Source organism: Copadichromis virginalis, linkage group LG16, assembly GCF_057382275.1.
Source record: "Copadichromis virginalis isolate Kocher_CV1m ecotype Utaka linkage group LG16, C_Virginalis_male_GT1.1, whole genome shotgun sequence".
Lineage (NCBI taxonomy): Eukaryota > Metazoa > Chordata > Actinopteri > Cichliformes > Cichlidae > Copadichromis > Copadichromis virginalis.
Window position 1 is genome coordinate 31,086,911 of NC_140633.1, and position 16,784 is coordinate 31,103,694.

Consider the following 16,784-nt stretch of genomic DNA (forward strand, 5'->3'; position numbering starts at 1 on the left):
AGCTGAAAGTGCATCCAGACAGATGGACGACATCAACAGGTCCGCCTGCTGCCTCGTTTATCAAACTTTATACGTTACCGCTATTATCACTAGCATCGCTTAAATGGCGACCAGAGATGACACCAAAAGGATTTTTCATGATGTTATCGTGTTAAATCAGTATGACTGACAGCCAGACAAAAGCTCAACTGTGAAGTTCTGGATTGGGAAGTCATCGTGTACACAAACATGCAGCAGAGTTTACACTTTGTACCACTGCACCAATGCTCAACCTGTTTTCCACAAAAAGTGTCCGATCTACGTCACTGTTGTATAACCGACTTGGAATCTTTTGTTTTTGACAGCAGCTTAGTAGCCGGGCCACCGGCAATGATCTTGATTAGCCTTTTTTCTGTTTGTTTTTGCACTCGAGCCTGTTTTTCTGTCACCTTTTAACTTTTAACTGTAGTCTTACACTAGTTCCTGTTTCCAGCACTGAGTTGACTCATTTCAGTCTGTCCTTGTTTTTAATTTCATTATCAGAAATATATTTGTTACATTATGATGGAGACCTAAAATGTTATTCCCTCACCATGTTATTAATAATGCTACTGAAGTTTCCCAAGCTACTGGATCAGAGATAGAAACCAAGTCTGTGTGTATAATGCATCTATGGTATCGTCTTACTGTTAGTTCATTCATTCATAAATAATAAGAACAAATGATCAAAAATTCAGATATTTCTTTCAGTCTTTCAAATTCAGGCAGACTCTGCTATCAAAATCATAAAGTTGTTCTGTAACATTATAAAATAAAGACACGCCGACGATGACATTTACAATAATAAAACCTCCGTCCTATATTATCGTTGTGTCAACAGAAACTCTCATACTCTTATGAACCATCACGTCAGCCTCTCATTACATCATTTTCATCACTTAGGATACAACCAAACATTCCTGCTAATGTTAGTGATCCATCAAGTTGGCAAGCACAGAAACATAATTGAGTATTTCCACACTGCAACATGTGGAACTACTCAAATAAAGGAGCAAAATGGGACTATATGGCAATGTAAATCTAATAAAAATCTAATAAAAAGATGTTTTGTCTTCTTTTTCAATACAAATCAATTTCCGCTTTCAGATATGAAATGCCGATGAGTGAAGAAAGTAGCTCCCATACTAACCCAGCTTTTGTTGGGACTGGACCATAGCTGACACACCATATCGGTCCTTGGCAAAGTCCTTAAAAATCAAAAGGGTGAAATCTTTAGCAGCATTTCATTTAACCATTAAATGAAAACAGTACTGACGCATGCACGTGGACTTTTTTGTTCTCCGAGACAGTTCTGCCACTTTGACTTCATAAGCTTCTGACGTCTGTCTGTCTACTACATCTTAGACAGACACAACAGATAATGGGGCTTATCATAAAAAAAAAAACTGAACAGAAAACAGGCAGGGAGAGGTTTGCGTGCAGGTATTTGCATACAAGTTGTTGCCACGGTGTGAATGCACAGGCGCCAAAATCAAAGTCAGTCATAAAAGCAGAGAACTTGTATCGGAGGACGAGTGCTGTGATCTCTACGAAGCACTTACATCTTCCTCTGCGCTTTGTTGTTCAGAAGCCTGAAACACAAAGAGGAGAAAGGGATTTAAAGGACAAATAACTAAGAAATCGCAACAAGAGGACTATCAATTAATTAAAAGTTTAAAACATCCAACTTAAAATGTTGTTGTTGTTTTTTTTTTACACCAGGCATGTAAATCGATTTTTCATCTCACGCTACCAGGGATTTAAATACAAATAATAGACTGCAATTCAATCCCAGAGCCAAGACTTAGATGCTTAGAATGCACAGCTTATCCACACACTGCTCCAGCCCATCAAAGACAATGAGTAATGGCAGCAGGTATTGCTTTGTAATAGAAACAGTGTAAGTGAACAGATATTCTTTATCTCCGCGCTGACTTCTGGGCAAATAACTCTCAGAGCGCGATGAGATCGAGTCTTGGAAAAGTTACAGTTCCATTTTCTATGCAAATTGACATTGGTGTACAGAAATATCTAGTGGCAGTTGAGTGAATTGGAATCGCCCATTCTTGCTGTGAAAATCCCGTCACATGAATCCCGTCGATGGATGATATTACAGCTTGTGATCAAGTGCATGCAAACAGGCTACGGCCACGAAGCAAGCCGAGCCCCATCGGTCCCACAGAAACGACAAGTGCTGGCAGAAAACCCTTGCAAAAAAGCGCAAAGCAGAAAATAACGCAGCTAAGGCCCAATAAACATTCGGTTCAGCTTTGAGCTCTTCCCCTAGGCAATGCTTGCTATTCCAGCGCGATAGAGGCAGCAATATCCAGTGGATTAAACAGTGACAGCACCTGCTTCTTCCATGAAACATGCTGACTGGATGAATTCAGCTGGAAGAAAGGATTCTTTGCTGTTTTCACTATCACAGGCACTTCAGTCATGACACGACTATGCAAAGGGTGTCAAACTAGATGGCACATTTTCTAAAGATTCCCTTATTTATATCCTGCAGATTCTGCTCTAAAGGTACGCCTACGGGAAAGAAAAATATGTAAGATCACATCAGTATTAATATCTGTGCATTTCATTATTGGAGAAATGTTACCAATTCACAATTTTCAAACTTTCTGCTACTTTTTTTCCGTTTCTATATGGCCTTCATAGCAAATACAGCTCAAAGGGGAAAGAAGCGTATTAATCTGAAACTACGATTAGCAAATGTGACCTGAACATTGTCAGGACCTTGTCTGGAAGCCAAAATTGCATCAAAAGTCTAAGTGGTTAGCAGGCTTGCTGAATCACGTGTTTAAACAAGCAAACAGCTTCTCTTTCAGTTCTCTGATAACACAGGATAGGATGTGCAGCATCATATCTGCACACCATTTAGTGGGTGGAGCTGCTGTTCGCTGTGTTTAGTACAAAAAAACACCACTATTATCAGATCATCAGCCTAAGTTTGGGCAACAGCAGAAGTTCAGCAAAATGTCAAAGTTTGTGTAATATGAATAAATATGTGACTTCACTAGTTACTGTGACATTACAGAAGCCCGCTAACAGCTAATCCATCTGCGTCACTGGACATCAAGAAACATATTACTCAATCTGCACGTTGGTGGAAAATGTGTTCATTTCACTTGGTGTGATGGGGAGATAAGTCTTTGCAGCTGAAAGATCTAGTATCCCATCTATCCATTGTTCATTTTGTGTAGGGCTGGGTGATATCTCAGTTTAGGTTACATCAATCGATACCCATACATGTTTCACAATATAGATGAAATAATAACTTCTGCCAAGCTTAAATGCTCCTTTTTACTCCTAAACAAAGATATACGTTTAATTTTGCAATTTGTAAGTGCTTACTTGTGCAGAAACATGCTTTCGACACAGTTTGCAGTGCATGCGGCTCCATGTAGGAATGTCTCCATGGAGCCAAATTCCTTGGACCCTTCTCTTATACAATGTCCTTGTGTTTAAGCCTCAGGCTGCGTCTGCTGGGTTGTTGTGTTTTGTAATGCTGTTGCTCAAGTTGACATTAACATGTTCTGTTGTTGTTGCCATTTATCTTGCTCAAACTGAAATACTAGCGTGTAAGGCTGCAGCAGCCCAGAGATTAGCACATGTGCTGCTGCCAGCTGCTCCTCCTACACTCTGTGCGTCAGCCCAACATGATGCGGCTTCAACTCTGTTTCGACATGATTGGTATGATGCGGCACTATCTTCAAACATAAAATACAGAAAGAATCAGTTATCGCCTTTATATTGACCCATCTTTATCTTTATCTTTCTATCATCCAGCCCTACTTTTCTGTCTCTCATTCATGTCTGGGTCGTTGGGTCAGCAGTGTAGACGGAGAAGTCTTGACCTCCCTCTCTCCAACCACTTTCTCTAGCTCATCCAGTCTGCACCAGGATCTCCTCCTGGCCATCTCTACATTATTGTAGTGGAGGGGTTTGCATATCCCAATAATGCGTGAGGGGCCAGACAAAAGTGATTCAGAAAACCAAAGAAAAGAATTCAAGGCACCAGTTCACCCTGTCTGGGAACCAAAGTTACTGAGGCCTCACCCTAGAGCCAAGCCTGAGAAGGGTGCTTAAAGAAGAGTCTGTGGTGACGGGGCTTTAGCCCAAGGGCACAGTTGGGCACAGCCTGAAGAAACCCACCTTCCTGTGGGCTTTCCACTAGTAGTAATAACAACAACAGCTAGTACTAGTAACATTTAAGACAGAATAAAATGTTAGCAAACAATGGACTAAATTATTGTTAATATGAAACATGGAGTGTGCTGTACAAGTGATCAGAACAGGACTCAGGGGGTGAAGAGAAAACATAACAGAGTTGCTGGAATTGGATGAAGACTGGCCAAATTCAAATCAGGTGTGACTTATCTGTCCATTTTTTTAATGAAACATGGTGAAGGGGACAGAAGGTTGGCGACCCAACACAACACAGCACACCTGTCAGCTTCATTTATGGTGGGCAAAAGCACAGTATTACAATAAGTGGCAAAATGGTTCAAATGGCATACTAGGAAGGAACTTTTCACTTGGTGTAGAAGAAAATAGCACTTTGTTTGGGTGGATATAAACACAGCCAAAATGACAGGAATACTTAAACAATGGAGTCTCCAACCCAGCTGAACCCCAAATGCCCACACAACAGCACGTCACACCCTTACCAGCTGTACAAGGGTGGCGGATGCAAAACAACAAAACAGAAGAAAACAAAACATCTGACCATTTTGGCCTGTTTCTCAGCCTTCTTTGCAGCTTTCTCCGCTTCCTTCTGCTGTTTCTTCAGGGCTTTCTTTGACTGAGCCTGCTGCTCCTCCTCTGTTGCCCTGAAACAGGAAGAAATGCACAACATAAACATTTCCTTCGACTTCCACCTCCTATTTCTTGTGCATCCCACGAGGAAGTTATTGACTGCCTGGGAAAATTAATTCTGAACCATCACCACCTCCAGCCTTTAAGTATGCACTACTTTTATTCCCATTGTTGTTCCAAACAAAAACTGCTGGAGCCTGTGTGAACAGAGGCACGGCAGAGAAAAATCTGAACTAAGATCGCCTGGATAAACAGTGCAGCTTTAAGAAGATGCTAGCCTGAAAATCTAACATAGAAAAATGGAGCTCATTCAATTATGATAACACTGTGATAACACCGTGCCTTATCAGAAAGTAAAAGATGTCTGTATTTGCACAAAAACCACCATACTACACAGCACAACATAACGCAGGAGCTGATAAGTATTCAACTTTTTCTTGTAGAAAAATTTGGTTTATGCAAGCAACAGGTCAACAGACACTCTCATATGTAGGTGAACATGTAAGTCACAAAAGAACATAACGGTAAAAAAGATAAGCAGAGATAAAACAATCATATAAAATATTGGGACTTTTTGCTTTTCCGTCAGCTGTTGTAAACGTGTGCTAAGATGACAGGTGTATGAATGAGACCAGGTGTCTAATCCTGAAGGAAGCACGCAAGCTATAAAGGACCTGCTCCTATTTAGTCACAGGAAATAACACGGATCAAAGGCCGACTATGAATAGCAATAAAACCTAAACAAGACACAGAAATCACAACATATTTTGACTTCAGACCAAACTCGTACTTCCCCCAAGGATCCAAATTTAATAGTGACACCACTGTCCCAACAACCACCACTGAGATCTTTTATGATTTACAACCACACCATATATTTTCCCATTGAAATGACAAAAAATACACCACGATTCAGGTGGTGAGGCTCATTCTAATTCATCCATCCATTCGCTTCCGCTTATCCTTTTCAGGGTCGCGGGGGGTGCTGGAGCCTATCCCAGCTGTCATAGGGCGAGAGGCGGGGTACACCCTGGACAGGTCGCCAGTCTGTCGCAGGGCCAACACACAGGGACAGACAACCATTCACACTCACATTCACACCTAGTGGCAATTTGGATTATCCAATTAACCTATCCCCACAAGCTGCATGTCTTTGGACGGTGGGAGGAAGCCGGAGTACCCGGAGGGAACCCACGCAAACACAGGGAGAACATGCAAACTCCACATAGAAAGACCCCGCCCTGATGGTGGAATTGAACTCAGGACCTTCTTGCTGTGCGGCAACAGTGCTAACCACCGTGCTGCCTCATTCTAATTCAGCACACATGAAATTCAAATGTTTCTCACCTACACCTAAAACTCTTTGCCACATTATCCTGTTTTAAAAGACAGTTTGAGGCAGCCTATTGGTTGGTCTGTTGCTACCTTGTGCTATAAGCGTGTTTGGAACCTGGATGAAAACGGCACGAAGCAGACCAATTAAAATGCACTCAGGTTGTATTATTCATGTGTTCTGCCAACCGGCTGAATTCGTTAAACTGGATCAACAGCCTTCCCCCCCAGGCGAGTGAGATCAGCCTGTGGTGCAGATGTCCACATGCATTTATAGTCAAACTCTAAGCCTTTGTATTTGTTAAAAAACACATCATTTAATGACAGACATACTGCCATATGTTGCACAGTCAGCTTTTTTTTTGCAGTTGTCAGTTAACACATGCATAGTATAGATCACATGGGCGTGTGCCCAACAGTTACAAAGTCCTAACACAACATATTATTGTAACAACATTTCTAATATTACCATATCATAAAAGACAAACAGTTAATAATAGTTTAATATGAAACAAAGTGGTACCAGTCATTGTCTCAGTCATTGGCTGAGACTCAGCAGTGTAAAGGATGTCACCAGAGCAGCAGAAAGCTCTTATACTCACATAATAGCCCTGCGTACTAGGGATGGACCGATCCGATATACAGTATCAGTCCGATTCAGACCTAAATTACTGGAATGGATATCGGGGAGAAATAAAAATTTAACTCCATCTATTACATTTCACAAAAGCACCTCACAAAACTAACCCAGGTAGTGACCTTAGCACGTTGGAGCAGTGTGCATCACGTGACAGAGCGGCTGTTGCGTGCGAGACCCGTTAGTGGTCTGGAGTTACTTCACACCGAAAGCATCTGGAGCCTCGCTACGTGCTGCCAAACCGGCATTTCATCTCCAAGCAAGCATTCCCAGAGAAGTAAAGCAAGTTCATCTCTGAACGTTTGTAAAGCATTCCTACGTTAAGCTTAACAACCGATACATGGAGCTCAGATGTTTGTGCGTTGTCATAGCTAAGTCTGACTGTACAATGGATGGACTCAAGTTTTACTTTGGAAAAAAAAACAAAAACAAAAAAAAAAACAGTGTTGCAGCCTAAACAGTTCTGTGGTTCAGAAAAACCCTATGAAAGACACTTTTATTCATACTTGTGTTAAGTTTTGCACAGAAATTACACAAAATCCACTCTCAGGTTAAATGTGATAGAAACAGCTTACACTTACATCCATCTTGACAAAAGGTGAGTGTCATGAAGCCGTGTTTGCATTTATTTGCACTGCTTTCCACTCTGGATGTCTATTTATGTTAAGCTTTAAGTATAAAGGGGTCCATTCTACAACCTGATGTTTTTAGTTGTTCAACATAAACATTATTTTGTGCTGATGTGCTTCTTTTTTTCAGAAAGAAAGAGTTTTTGAAATCTGCATCAAATTTAATTTTAAATTACTTTTTGAAATATTACTTTAAATACTTAGAAGTTCTGCTAGAAGTTTAAATGAAAAGATCAGTATTACTGAACTGCAAAATATTTTGGGTGCAGTGTAATTTTGCATACAGGTATAATAGAATAGCTTTAGTGTTTTGTCTTTTTAAATTTGAGTATGAACTTATACAAAATGCAGCAAGATATATATGCATTAAAAAACAGTTTTACTGATTATAAAATAGATTATATCGGATTCATATCGGTATCGGCAGAAATCTAAATTTATGATATCGGATATAAAAAAGTGGTATTGTGCCATTTCTACTGTCTACACGAGATGTGTCTAGCTACGTCACACCACCCAGAGACTACTGAACATCAGCGATATTGAGCAACTTCATGACACTGCAGGCTAAAAAAATACTAGCAACAAATAGAGGTTGGGATAGCGTTGACTGACTTGACCTAGCAACAAATACATTAGGCTATCTAGGGACATTCTCCTTGGTGTCTTCAGCAGTTTCTTCCCCTGTAGTTGCCTAAAGTTGCTAAAAGTCATTGACTTCACTGGCTCTCCCAGTTTCCCTGTTTCTTCCTCCTCCTCCTTTATGACTCCTTCCAAGCAGTCATAAACTACTGACTCTTACCAGAATAGCCAATAAAACGCATGCCACTTCAAACATGTTTTGCGTTTGCACCTATCAACTTTCAAAAGTCATTTAATGGCAATAATAGACTCATGGAGCTGTAGGGATTAAGGATTATAGCTATAATGTCAGTGGCTGATATCAAATAACATGAAATGAGAGAAACACTACGCAAAATGACAGCACACACAAGGGAACTGATGTGTTATTAATCTTCTATTTCATGCTACCAAGCTGGTGACTCCACTCATTCAAACTGGCTGGTGAGATGTTAATCTAAAGCTTTACAGCAGCTTGTCTGCAAATAACTAAGCTGGCAGTCTCAACACAAACATTGTAAGTACCGTGATATTTACTTTGGACTTTTTTTCTGCTTTACACGTGCTGATTTTTTATTTTTATGGTGACTCACTCACGGTCTATTGTAGTTTTGAATGACTTAACCATCCACTTTAAAGTTTTGATGTGGCCCATAAATGGAAATGGCACGAGTAAAGCAGACTCTAGAATGAGCATGAACAAAAACCATCAAGTCTGACATCTGCAAACGTGACTTTTAAACTACCTTTGTCCAGTAAAGTTATTCTTTAAAATCCTCTGGGCTGTTAGCCTTCTTAAGTTATTAATCATGTATGAAAAGGACAAACATTCTGCTCACCAGATTATTTTCTTTAAAATGAATACAGACCTCCAAAAACCCAAGATAACCACAGCTATCATTTAAAGGAGAACAGATGATAGTAAAAGTTATTTTCAACTTTGCAAGTAATAGAATCAGTTTATCATATTTTAAAGTGAAAGGATAATTGGAATAGCTGACCTCTCGCAATTACACTTGTGGTCAAAAGTATACACTAGCATTTGGTTTAATGTCCCTCAGTAAGTCACACCTCGACCAGACATTTTTCGTAGCCTTCAACAAGTTTCTGAAGACCTGGCCACTCCAGTAGTTTAATGTTAGCCTGTTTTATCCATTCCAAAACCAGTTTTGATTTGTGTTTGACATCTTTTTCCTGTTTGAACATTCAATTAAATCAAAGTTTAATTGAATTCAACTGTCTATTGATTTTAGGTGCAGTGAAGAATTTAAATGTAGTCCTCCTTACTTATTCAGTTCACTCTGTGCACTATACCAGTATCACTGGCAGCAACTAAGCCCCAGAACATGATGCTACCACCACCATGCTTGACAGATGCCCCAGTGGTCTTAAGTCTAAAAGCCTGACTTTTACTCCTCCTATTAGCAATCTCTGCCTCATTTGACCTCAAAGCTTTTCTCTAGAAGGCATTTGGCTTGTAAATGTGGGCAACTGCAAATTACAGTCAAAGTTGGAAGCATTGACTTTAGAGCATGGGATTCTTTCTTGGTGAGCAGCCTCTTAGTCCATGGCAATCTGCTCTTTAAGTCTGATGTCATTAGCCATGCCTGGGCCCAAACTCTGCTGCAGGTCCCTAAGTCAAACTATCACTGCGGCATCATTCAGAGTTGAAAAACTGTCTAAATTCTTTCATCTGTAATAAAATGATCAGTGTGGCTGCTGGACCAGTTTAACATGCAGGCATCCATGAAAACAGAATTTATGAAATTTAACGGAGTTAGAAGTTAGCCGGGAGTTAGCTCGTTAGTTTCCAGCTAAATAAAATATACCAGGTTCAGACTGAGAGAGTTCTGAAACAAATTAAGACCTACAGCTCTGCTATCATTTCCGACATAAATGAAGACAGGAAAGTAAACAGCAGTGATGTTTTGTAGGGTTACTCAGGTTTGGCTCGCTGGTACATAATGATGTGCTACGTGATCGCTAGCAACACAGTTATGTTAGCATAATATAAACACAGTGAAGCTGGAGGATGAGTGCTAACTTTTTTTCCCCCAATGTGTTAATGTGAGGATTCCCAATGGTTAGGGAAAAATGCAATCACATGGCAGGATGCTGTAAATGGACCGAACTTCAGTCAGGAGAACAACTGCAATATGAGGTTAGTCATTACTATACTGCTGCATCGGCTGGGCTGTAGTTACATCGTAAGGTTTTAAAAACTGAACTTTGAAATGAATAGTGGTAATAAAAGCCGAGAGAGGCCGACAGTGGTCACTGACTGTTTTTAGGGGCTTGTTGAGAATAAACAGAACAAGATACAAAGCATTAAAACACATTAAAAACACAGCAGCCTTAATAAGCGCAGAGTGGTTTGGGCCTGGAAGCAGGGTTCATCACGTCATCACTTAAAGACCGGATATAAAACTCTGCAGTGGACAGTGACGATGGTGATACAGTAGTTTCCAGTTCATGACAGGCTTGAGCACTGGTGGTTCCTGTTTTGTTTATGAACATCTTCCAAACTTTGGCGAAGTGGTGACACATCTGAACACTATTTGTGTACAATTGTTAGAGCTGACAATCTTGGCATTTTGATCAGCTACGTGCTCGAAAGAGAAACTACCAGTTGTTGCCAATCGTGATCACTACTGAGGACTTAACAATGGGGCTTTCAAGAAAAAAAAAAGAAGACCCAGAACATTTAGCACTATTAAAATTAGTGAGTGTATGTATACAGTTAAACCTGTATGTATACCTTGGATTTAAACACACAGCTATTTTTCCCCTTTGTCCCGTTTTCTTTGTTAATTCATTAAAGATTTATACTGTACAATCATTCCACCCTGGAATTAAAAAAACAGTTCAAAGAAATCATTCCAATTAAAAATTACCATAACATTCATGCCTGTAATGAGACTATGCAAACTTCTGATCACAGCTGTACGTGACGCATTGAGAGTATATATAGTGCAGCTAATGTGTGAAAGATTTGCTTAAATGTGACATTATTTAATTCAGATTCCAGGTTTGACTCAGCTGCAAAGACACACAAGTAAAGTATAATATTTTAAAACAATTTGAACCCACTTATAAAACCATCAGAACACCTGTACCACTTCTAAGAGGTCGTATTATCTTCTTAAAACTTCTCACCAGAAAATCGAGTGAAGCCAGTATGAAGTCAAATTTTACAGCAATGTGAGCAGGTTAAGCTAGTCATGGCTTCGTTTTGTTTTTTGTCTCACACTTCTTACACCTTTAAGCTTTTAATTTTGCAGCAGCAGAACTTTAAAGTGTCTGATGCAATCATCTGTCATATTAAGGCAATGCTAGCCGCCTGCTCTCCGAGTTAGCATACCGCAGTAAGATCATTTTGCGCTCTGAGATCTGAGGCACAGCTTAACACTTTATTCATATTCTTACCCCTGCAATTCTTCTTTCGTCATGTCGACTTATTCGCTTGTAAAAACTTGGGAGAAAATGTTTCACGACTGTGTGACAGTGAGGAGCACGACATCAGCTGTTCGCAGCATGCACGGGCACGGGAACAAGGGACCTGTTTTGACGGCGCACAGAATACCGGATGTTCGAGATCCCGGCTAGAAACTAAATTGCACTACGCAGTTCCGACTGACTGAGGTTTATCCGGCAGGTTGACAGAGCAGACAAAACAGCCCTATTGCAAACAAATGAAGGAAATTTATAGAAATCAAGAGTAATCTGTTGAAAAGGTGCAAAACAATCAAGGAAGCACGTTCAAGCCCTTTGTTTTTCTCCTGTTTTTTTAAAATCAATGTTCAGACTGAGACGATAAAAGAGTATTCTCTAAAAACAGGTTGAGATAACAGATGTAAGTCCTAGATCCAAAACGACATCATGTCTAAGCCCAAAGTCTCTTATAATATTATACAATAGAAATTAAAGAAAATGTATGTTCCCCAATATAAAACTTAATATTGGCAGCTGATTTAAAATACCAAGTTCAAAGAATTTTCCAGTAAGCAGTTACAATGCACATACTTTTCTTTGTTATCATGAATTAAAGTGGGACTCTGCAGATTAAACAGAACATATTAATGGTTTGTTTTTGTTTGTTTTTGTTTGTTTTTTTTAAAGAGTTACTATTATTAATAACAGAAATGATTTTTGGTGGCAAAAAACTGACTATTTGCAGACTGTGGTCTTAAGTGACTTCCACTGATGGCACTTTATTTCCAGAAAAAAAATGTATTGTATGCTCATCACTCTTATTTCACTGATGGGTTACAAAACAATTACATTTAAGAAAGTAACATCTGAACTAATGAACTCAGCCCACCAATGGCAACATACACACAAGGAAAACAACAAAAGTGACCACATGTGTGGGCTGTTTTACACATCCACATGAACACTAAAAGTGACACTCCATGAAATTACTTTCACGCCTTTGGTTGAGTGCACTAAGTGCATCCAGGTATCCAGTGACCTTTGGAGGAATGACGTGCACAGCGAGTGATGGTGGTTTGAATACAGTGGGGGTGTCATCAAAGCTTTTCTCAGGCTCTTACCCACAGGAGCTCCTGATAGAGGAAGCAGCCTTCCTGCTGCTCACTTTTCAACCAAAACAACATAACCTTTAGTGGAGCATGTAACCGCCCTGTGGCATTTGTGTTTCTTTCCTGCTTAGCTCGCATTAGTCCTTTAAAATCATCTCTGCGCTTACCGGACATGTCACTCATAATTTTAATATACATCTCTCGACAGGAACAGTTAAATGAGCCCCTGCGCACACTGAACAATAGGCTGAAGTCCCAGTCTGAAACTTTGCACCAGAATCCATAGAGATAATGAATGACCAATTGAAACAATTTCCTCCCTACTTCAACAGCTTTGGCCTTTAACCCAGAAAGCCAAACAAGAAACACTTCTCTGCACGGGTTTGTTTTGCCTGCTACATCACATGTCAGAAAGTTTGCATTTTTTCAAGAGAGGATATTGATGTTTTGCAACAAAAAACACAACACTGACAGTGCAGTAGGGCAGCAGTGTAGACTTGAGTTGTTCAACGGTATATTTTGACCAAACAGAGAGAATAATGGCTTTAATAATGGATGAAAGGGCACCTTCTTGCAGCCAAGGATGGATTCCCTCGGGGGGCTGACCACTTAAAATTTATGCACTTAAATGGGCACTTTAGTCAGTCTCAAGGAAAACGGCATCTGCGTATCCAATTTATTATACCGATGCTCTGTGTTTCTGAAAAGGAAATTATCAAAACATATAATCAGTCAAGTCCATTAACAGATGATACAGATATTTCTGTGTTCAATACCTGATATCAATTCATTCGAGTAGTGCATAACCCTGATATGTGTAATCTGAGTGCAATCTTGCACACGATAGTTGTGATGATCACCATCCAGCAAAAAGGAATGCAGATCAAGAACAATTATGTGAGTTATGTGAGTACAGTAAAGGGTATTTTCCTGCACTTTGTGATGAAAGCAAACTGTTATGCTAATTTTGGATCGTTTGGGTCCATTTCCAAATCCAAAAAGCGCCTCATGTTTAATTCTGCTTTACTGTGAGAGGAAAATACCCACATCTTTGTGGGTGAATGGAAGCACTTCTCACCTTTTCTATATGTAAAGACATGGAAATGTATCTCAGTTGGAGCTTTGAATGAATGAATGACTGCACTGCATGGCACAGCAGCTTGATGCAAGGACTTCTCACCTCTTCTACATGTAGACATGGAAATCCACTGAATAAATGCCAGGGCTGCATTGTACTGCAGCCATTTGATGGCTTTATTCTACTTGAAAGCTATTGTTGTCCTTCCTAGCCCGAGCATCTGTCTGTCTTTGTTCTTTGCACATTAAATGTTTAAAGTGATGAAAGAAGATAAAAGATTCAGAACAGAAAGACTGGTGCGTCTGTTCAAAGAAATATATTTTATGTTATCACTGTATAATATCAGATTTAATCCTTCTTATTTTGCTTCAGTTCTGAATGATTATTTCCATTCTGTGAGTCAAAGAATGACCAAGTTGAGTCATTGAACTTCTGAATGACAGAGAATGATAAAAGTCAATAAGTCAAAGGGGACCTTAATCTTTCTTAAGACCCATATGGTCACTAATTAAAATTGAAGACTTTAGCTTTTGTGTCACAGCTGCTTAAGATGTAAAAGTGCACAGATGTTCTTGCAATTAAAGGGCCTGTCTGTTCATTCCTCCTGCTTTTCAGCCAGTTCAGGTGGTGACATTTGTGTGACACTCCCCCAACCCCCTTGATAATACACATGCACACACGGGAGTAGAAGCCAGTGAAAAGGCGCACCACAAAATATGTTTGAGTTTCTTTTATTTTCAATACAAACACATAAAAAACAGTACAAAAAATCATTTTGAAGGACTTTTACAAAAGTTATTTTACAAAACTCCAGTGTGGATGACAGCAATAAATTATAGCTTTCAGATAATCGCACAGCTTAGGTGCGAACATAGATATGCTACAAACTATGTACATGTTTCAAAAAGCAGCTACCAGTCCTAAAACCCCCCAGAAAGGACATTGTGTGTCCGAGCTTTGATACAGCATCAAAGACTATAGGATAAAAACTAGGACAATGGGTATTGATTGTAAAACTGAATGAATGGAAATGAGGCACTGCCTGAGGACACGATCTGCTTTGAGGAACAGAAAATAAAATACAGAAAATAAGAACCACAAAAGCCACACGACTGAAGTACAAAGGCACACACACACACAAAAAATTTTCACGTATAAAAACTCTTTCATTTACAATTGTACAGATTGTAGTTCTTTGAAATTACAGCTTAGCTTTTTCACTCCTGAGAGTATCAAGTCACAGACTCCGAGGCTGACAGTTAACTTGACAAAACACTCGAGGACTCCGACTCGGTTGACACAGATGAAATTGGCCCTCGCTTTTTTGTCATGAGAGTCACTTTCTGACTTGATCTGCTGCTCGCTGTCAGTGCACTCTTAGCTGATTTCTTAAACTTAACTCCCAAGAAAGCATAGAGGATGGGGTTTAGGCAGCAGTGAAAATAGGCTAGCGCCTCAGTGACAGAAATCCACTTGCCCAGCGCTTGCTGCAGTTCACATGAGGGGGTGAGCACATTCAGCATCACGAGGTTGTCCAAAAAGATGCCAACACAGTAGGGGAGCCAGCAACAAAAAAAGCAAAAGATAAGAATGACTGTGGTCTTCAATGCCTTTTTCTTCAGTGTCTGGCCCTTTGCGCCTTGTGCCAGCTTTGTTATGATAATGCAGTAGCAGATGAGGATAACCAAGCCTGGCAGAATGAAGCCCACCAGGATGTGCTGGAAGCGGAAAACAACTATCCATATGACGTCACTTTCCACTGGATACATGCGCTGGCAGATAGTCCTGGAGTCTGCCGTTTCCTTGCTTTCTTCTTTCAAGTTGATATTTGAAGAGCTCACGCTCTGCACTCTTGCAAAGACCATGTCAGGTATGGTCAGAATGGTTGCCGGCAGCCACACACCCACGTAGATCACTCTATTTGCAAGAAGCTTCCTCGTGGCTTGGCTGTTGGTAGCCCGTACAACTGCCAAGTATCTGTCCAGACTGATGAAGGCCAGAATCAGCACGCTACTGTACAGGTTGATGGTGTAGATCATGTGCACAGACACGCAGAGGAAACCTCCAAAGTACCAGTTTTTGGCTACATCCACAGCCCAAAAGGGCAGAGTGAGGACAAACAGGAGGTCAGCGACAGACAGATGGAGCCGGTACTTGTCTGTCATTGTTTTGACCTTTTTCTGGTAACCCATGACTAGTACAACTAATCCATTACCAACTATCCCAAGAATGGATATTATTCCGTACACTGTAGGTAGGAAGATTTTGTTGAAGTCATTGCTGAATGTCTGGCCACAGATCTCCGGTATATTCAGGTCTGTAAAATCAAATCCAGACCCTTCTGATATGTTGTCAGAAGTGTTGCTGGTAAAACTATAATCATAGTTGAACTGGAAAAGAGAAAAAAAGATTCAAAAGTTAGAAAACAGAAGAGATCTAAGAGGATCATTTAATTACTTAAGAGCGGCAGATTACCTAAAAATTTATTATACATCTCCTATAAATACATTATAATATTTTATGATAACTTTTGTCTTAAGTTGGAAGTGACAATGAGAAAGTCCTCTTCTTCAAATTACTTTCTATCTTCAAATTACTTTTATATGGAAGGAGACACTAAGTTTAAGACCAGTGAATTACTCGACTGCAAACACGTGGAAAAATATAAACTTTATTCACGCAAAAAAGAAAGAAAAAAGTCACACATACAACAAGAAAAAACAATCCCACACACAGGTTGGGGGAACAACAGAAAAACACTCACCTCCACGCTTTCATCCATGGTGATAACAATCCAACTTTGGGACTAGTGAGTAAAGGTTGGCATGAGACGCACGACGATAGTTGTTTGTTTCAGCGCCTGCCAATAAATACTATTCCGTGCCATTAACTCCTCCCCCGAAAGGGAGGGAGGGGCAGCAGCAGGATGCACGCAAAGTCTCCAAAAAGGTTCGCTATAAATCAAACTTCTGTACTTGTGGTAAGGGCGTTTGTGAAAGTATGTGTTTGAAAAACGTTTGGTTTTACCTGCTACATTAAAAAAGAAAGCGAGGAGCTGAAGTACGCGTCTGGAAACGGTGTATTAAACCAATTTGGCAACTGTG

General features: G+C 40.0%; 2 protein-coding genes across 2 annotated transcripts in view; both read right to left on the reverse strand.

The window, feature by feature from the left end:
- The window catches only part of dars1 (aspartyl-tRNA synthetase 1), a 31,618-nt gene extending 19,976 nt beyond the window's left edge, over window positions 1-11,642 (reverse strand). The window contains exons 1-4 of the mRNA XM_085434392.1: window positions 11,488-11,642; window positions 4,754-4,856; window positions 1,581-1,610; window positions 1,169-1,226 (exon numbers count right to left, since the gene is read on the reverse strand). Of these exons, the coding sequence (XP_085290518.1) occupies window positions 1,169-1,226; window positions 1,581-1,610; window positions 4,754-4,856; window positions 11,488-11,510 (214 nt within the window). The 5' untranslated portion in view covers window positions 11,511-11,642. The remainder of the gene's footprint in view (window positions 1-1,168; window positions 1,227-1,580; window positions 1,611-4,753; window positions 4,857-11,487) is intronic.
- A 2,753-nt stretch (window positions 11,643-14,395) lies between these two features.
- On the reverse strand, window positions 14,396-16,530 carry cxcr4b (chemokine (C-X-C motif), receptor 4b). The gene is made up of 2 exons (XM_085434399.1): window positions 16,445-16,530; window positions 14,396-16,070 (listed from the first exon to the last, which is right to left on the reverse strand). Exons 1-2 carry the CDS (start codon window positions 16,460-16,462, stop codon window positions 14,940-14,942), a joined length of 1,149 nt encoding a protein of 382 aa, XP_085290525.1. The 5' UTR covers window positions 16,463-16,530; the 3' UTR covers window positions 14,396-14,939.
- Between the last annotated feature and the right edge of the window lie 254 nt (window positions 16,531-16,784).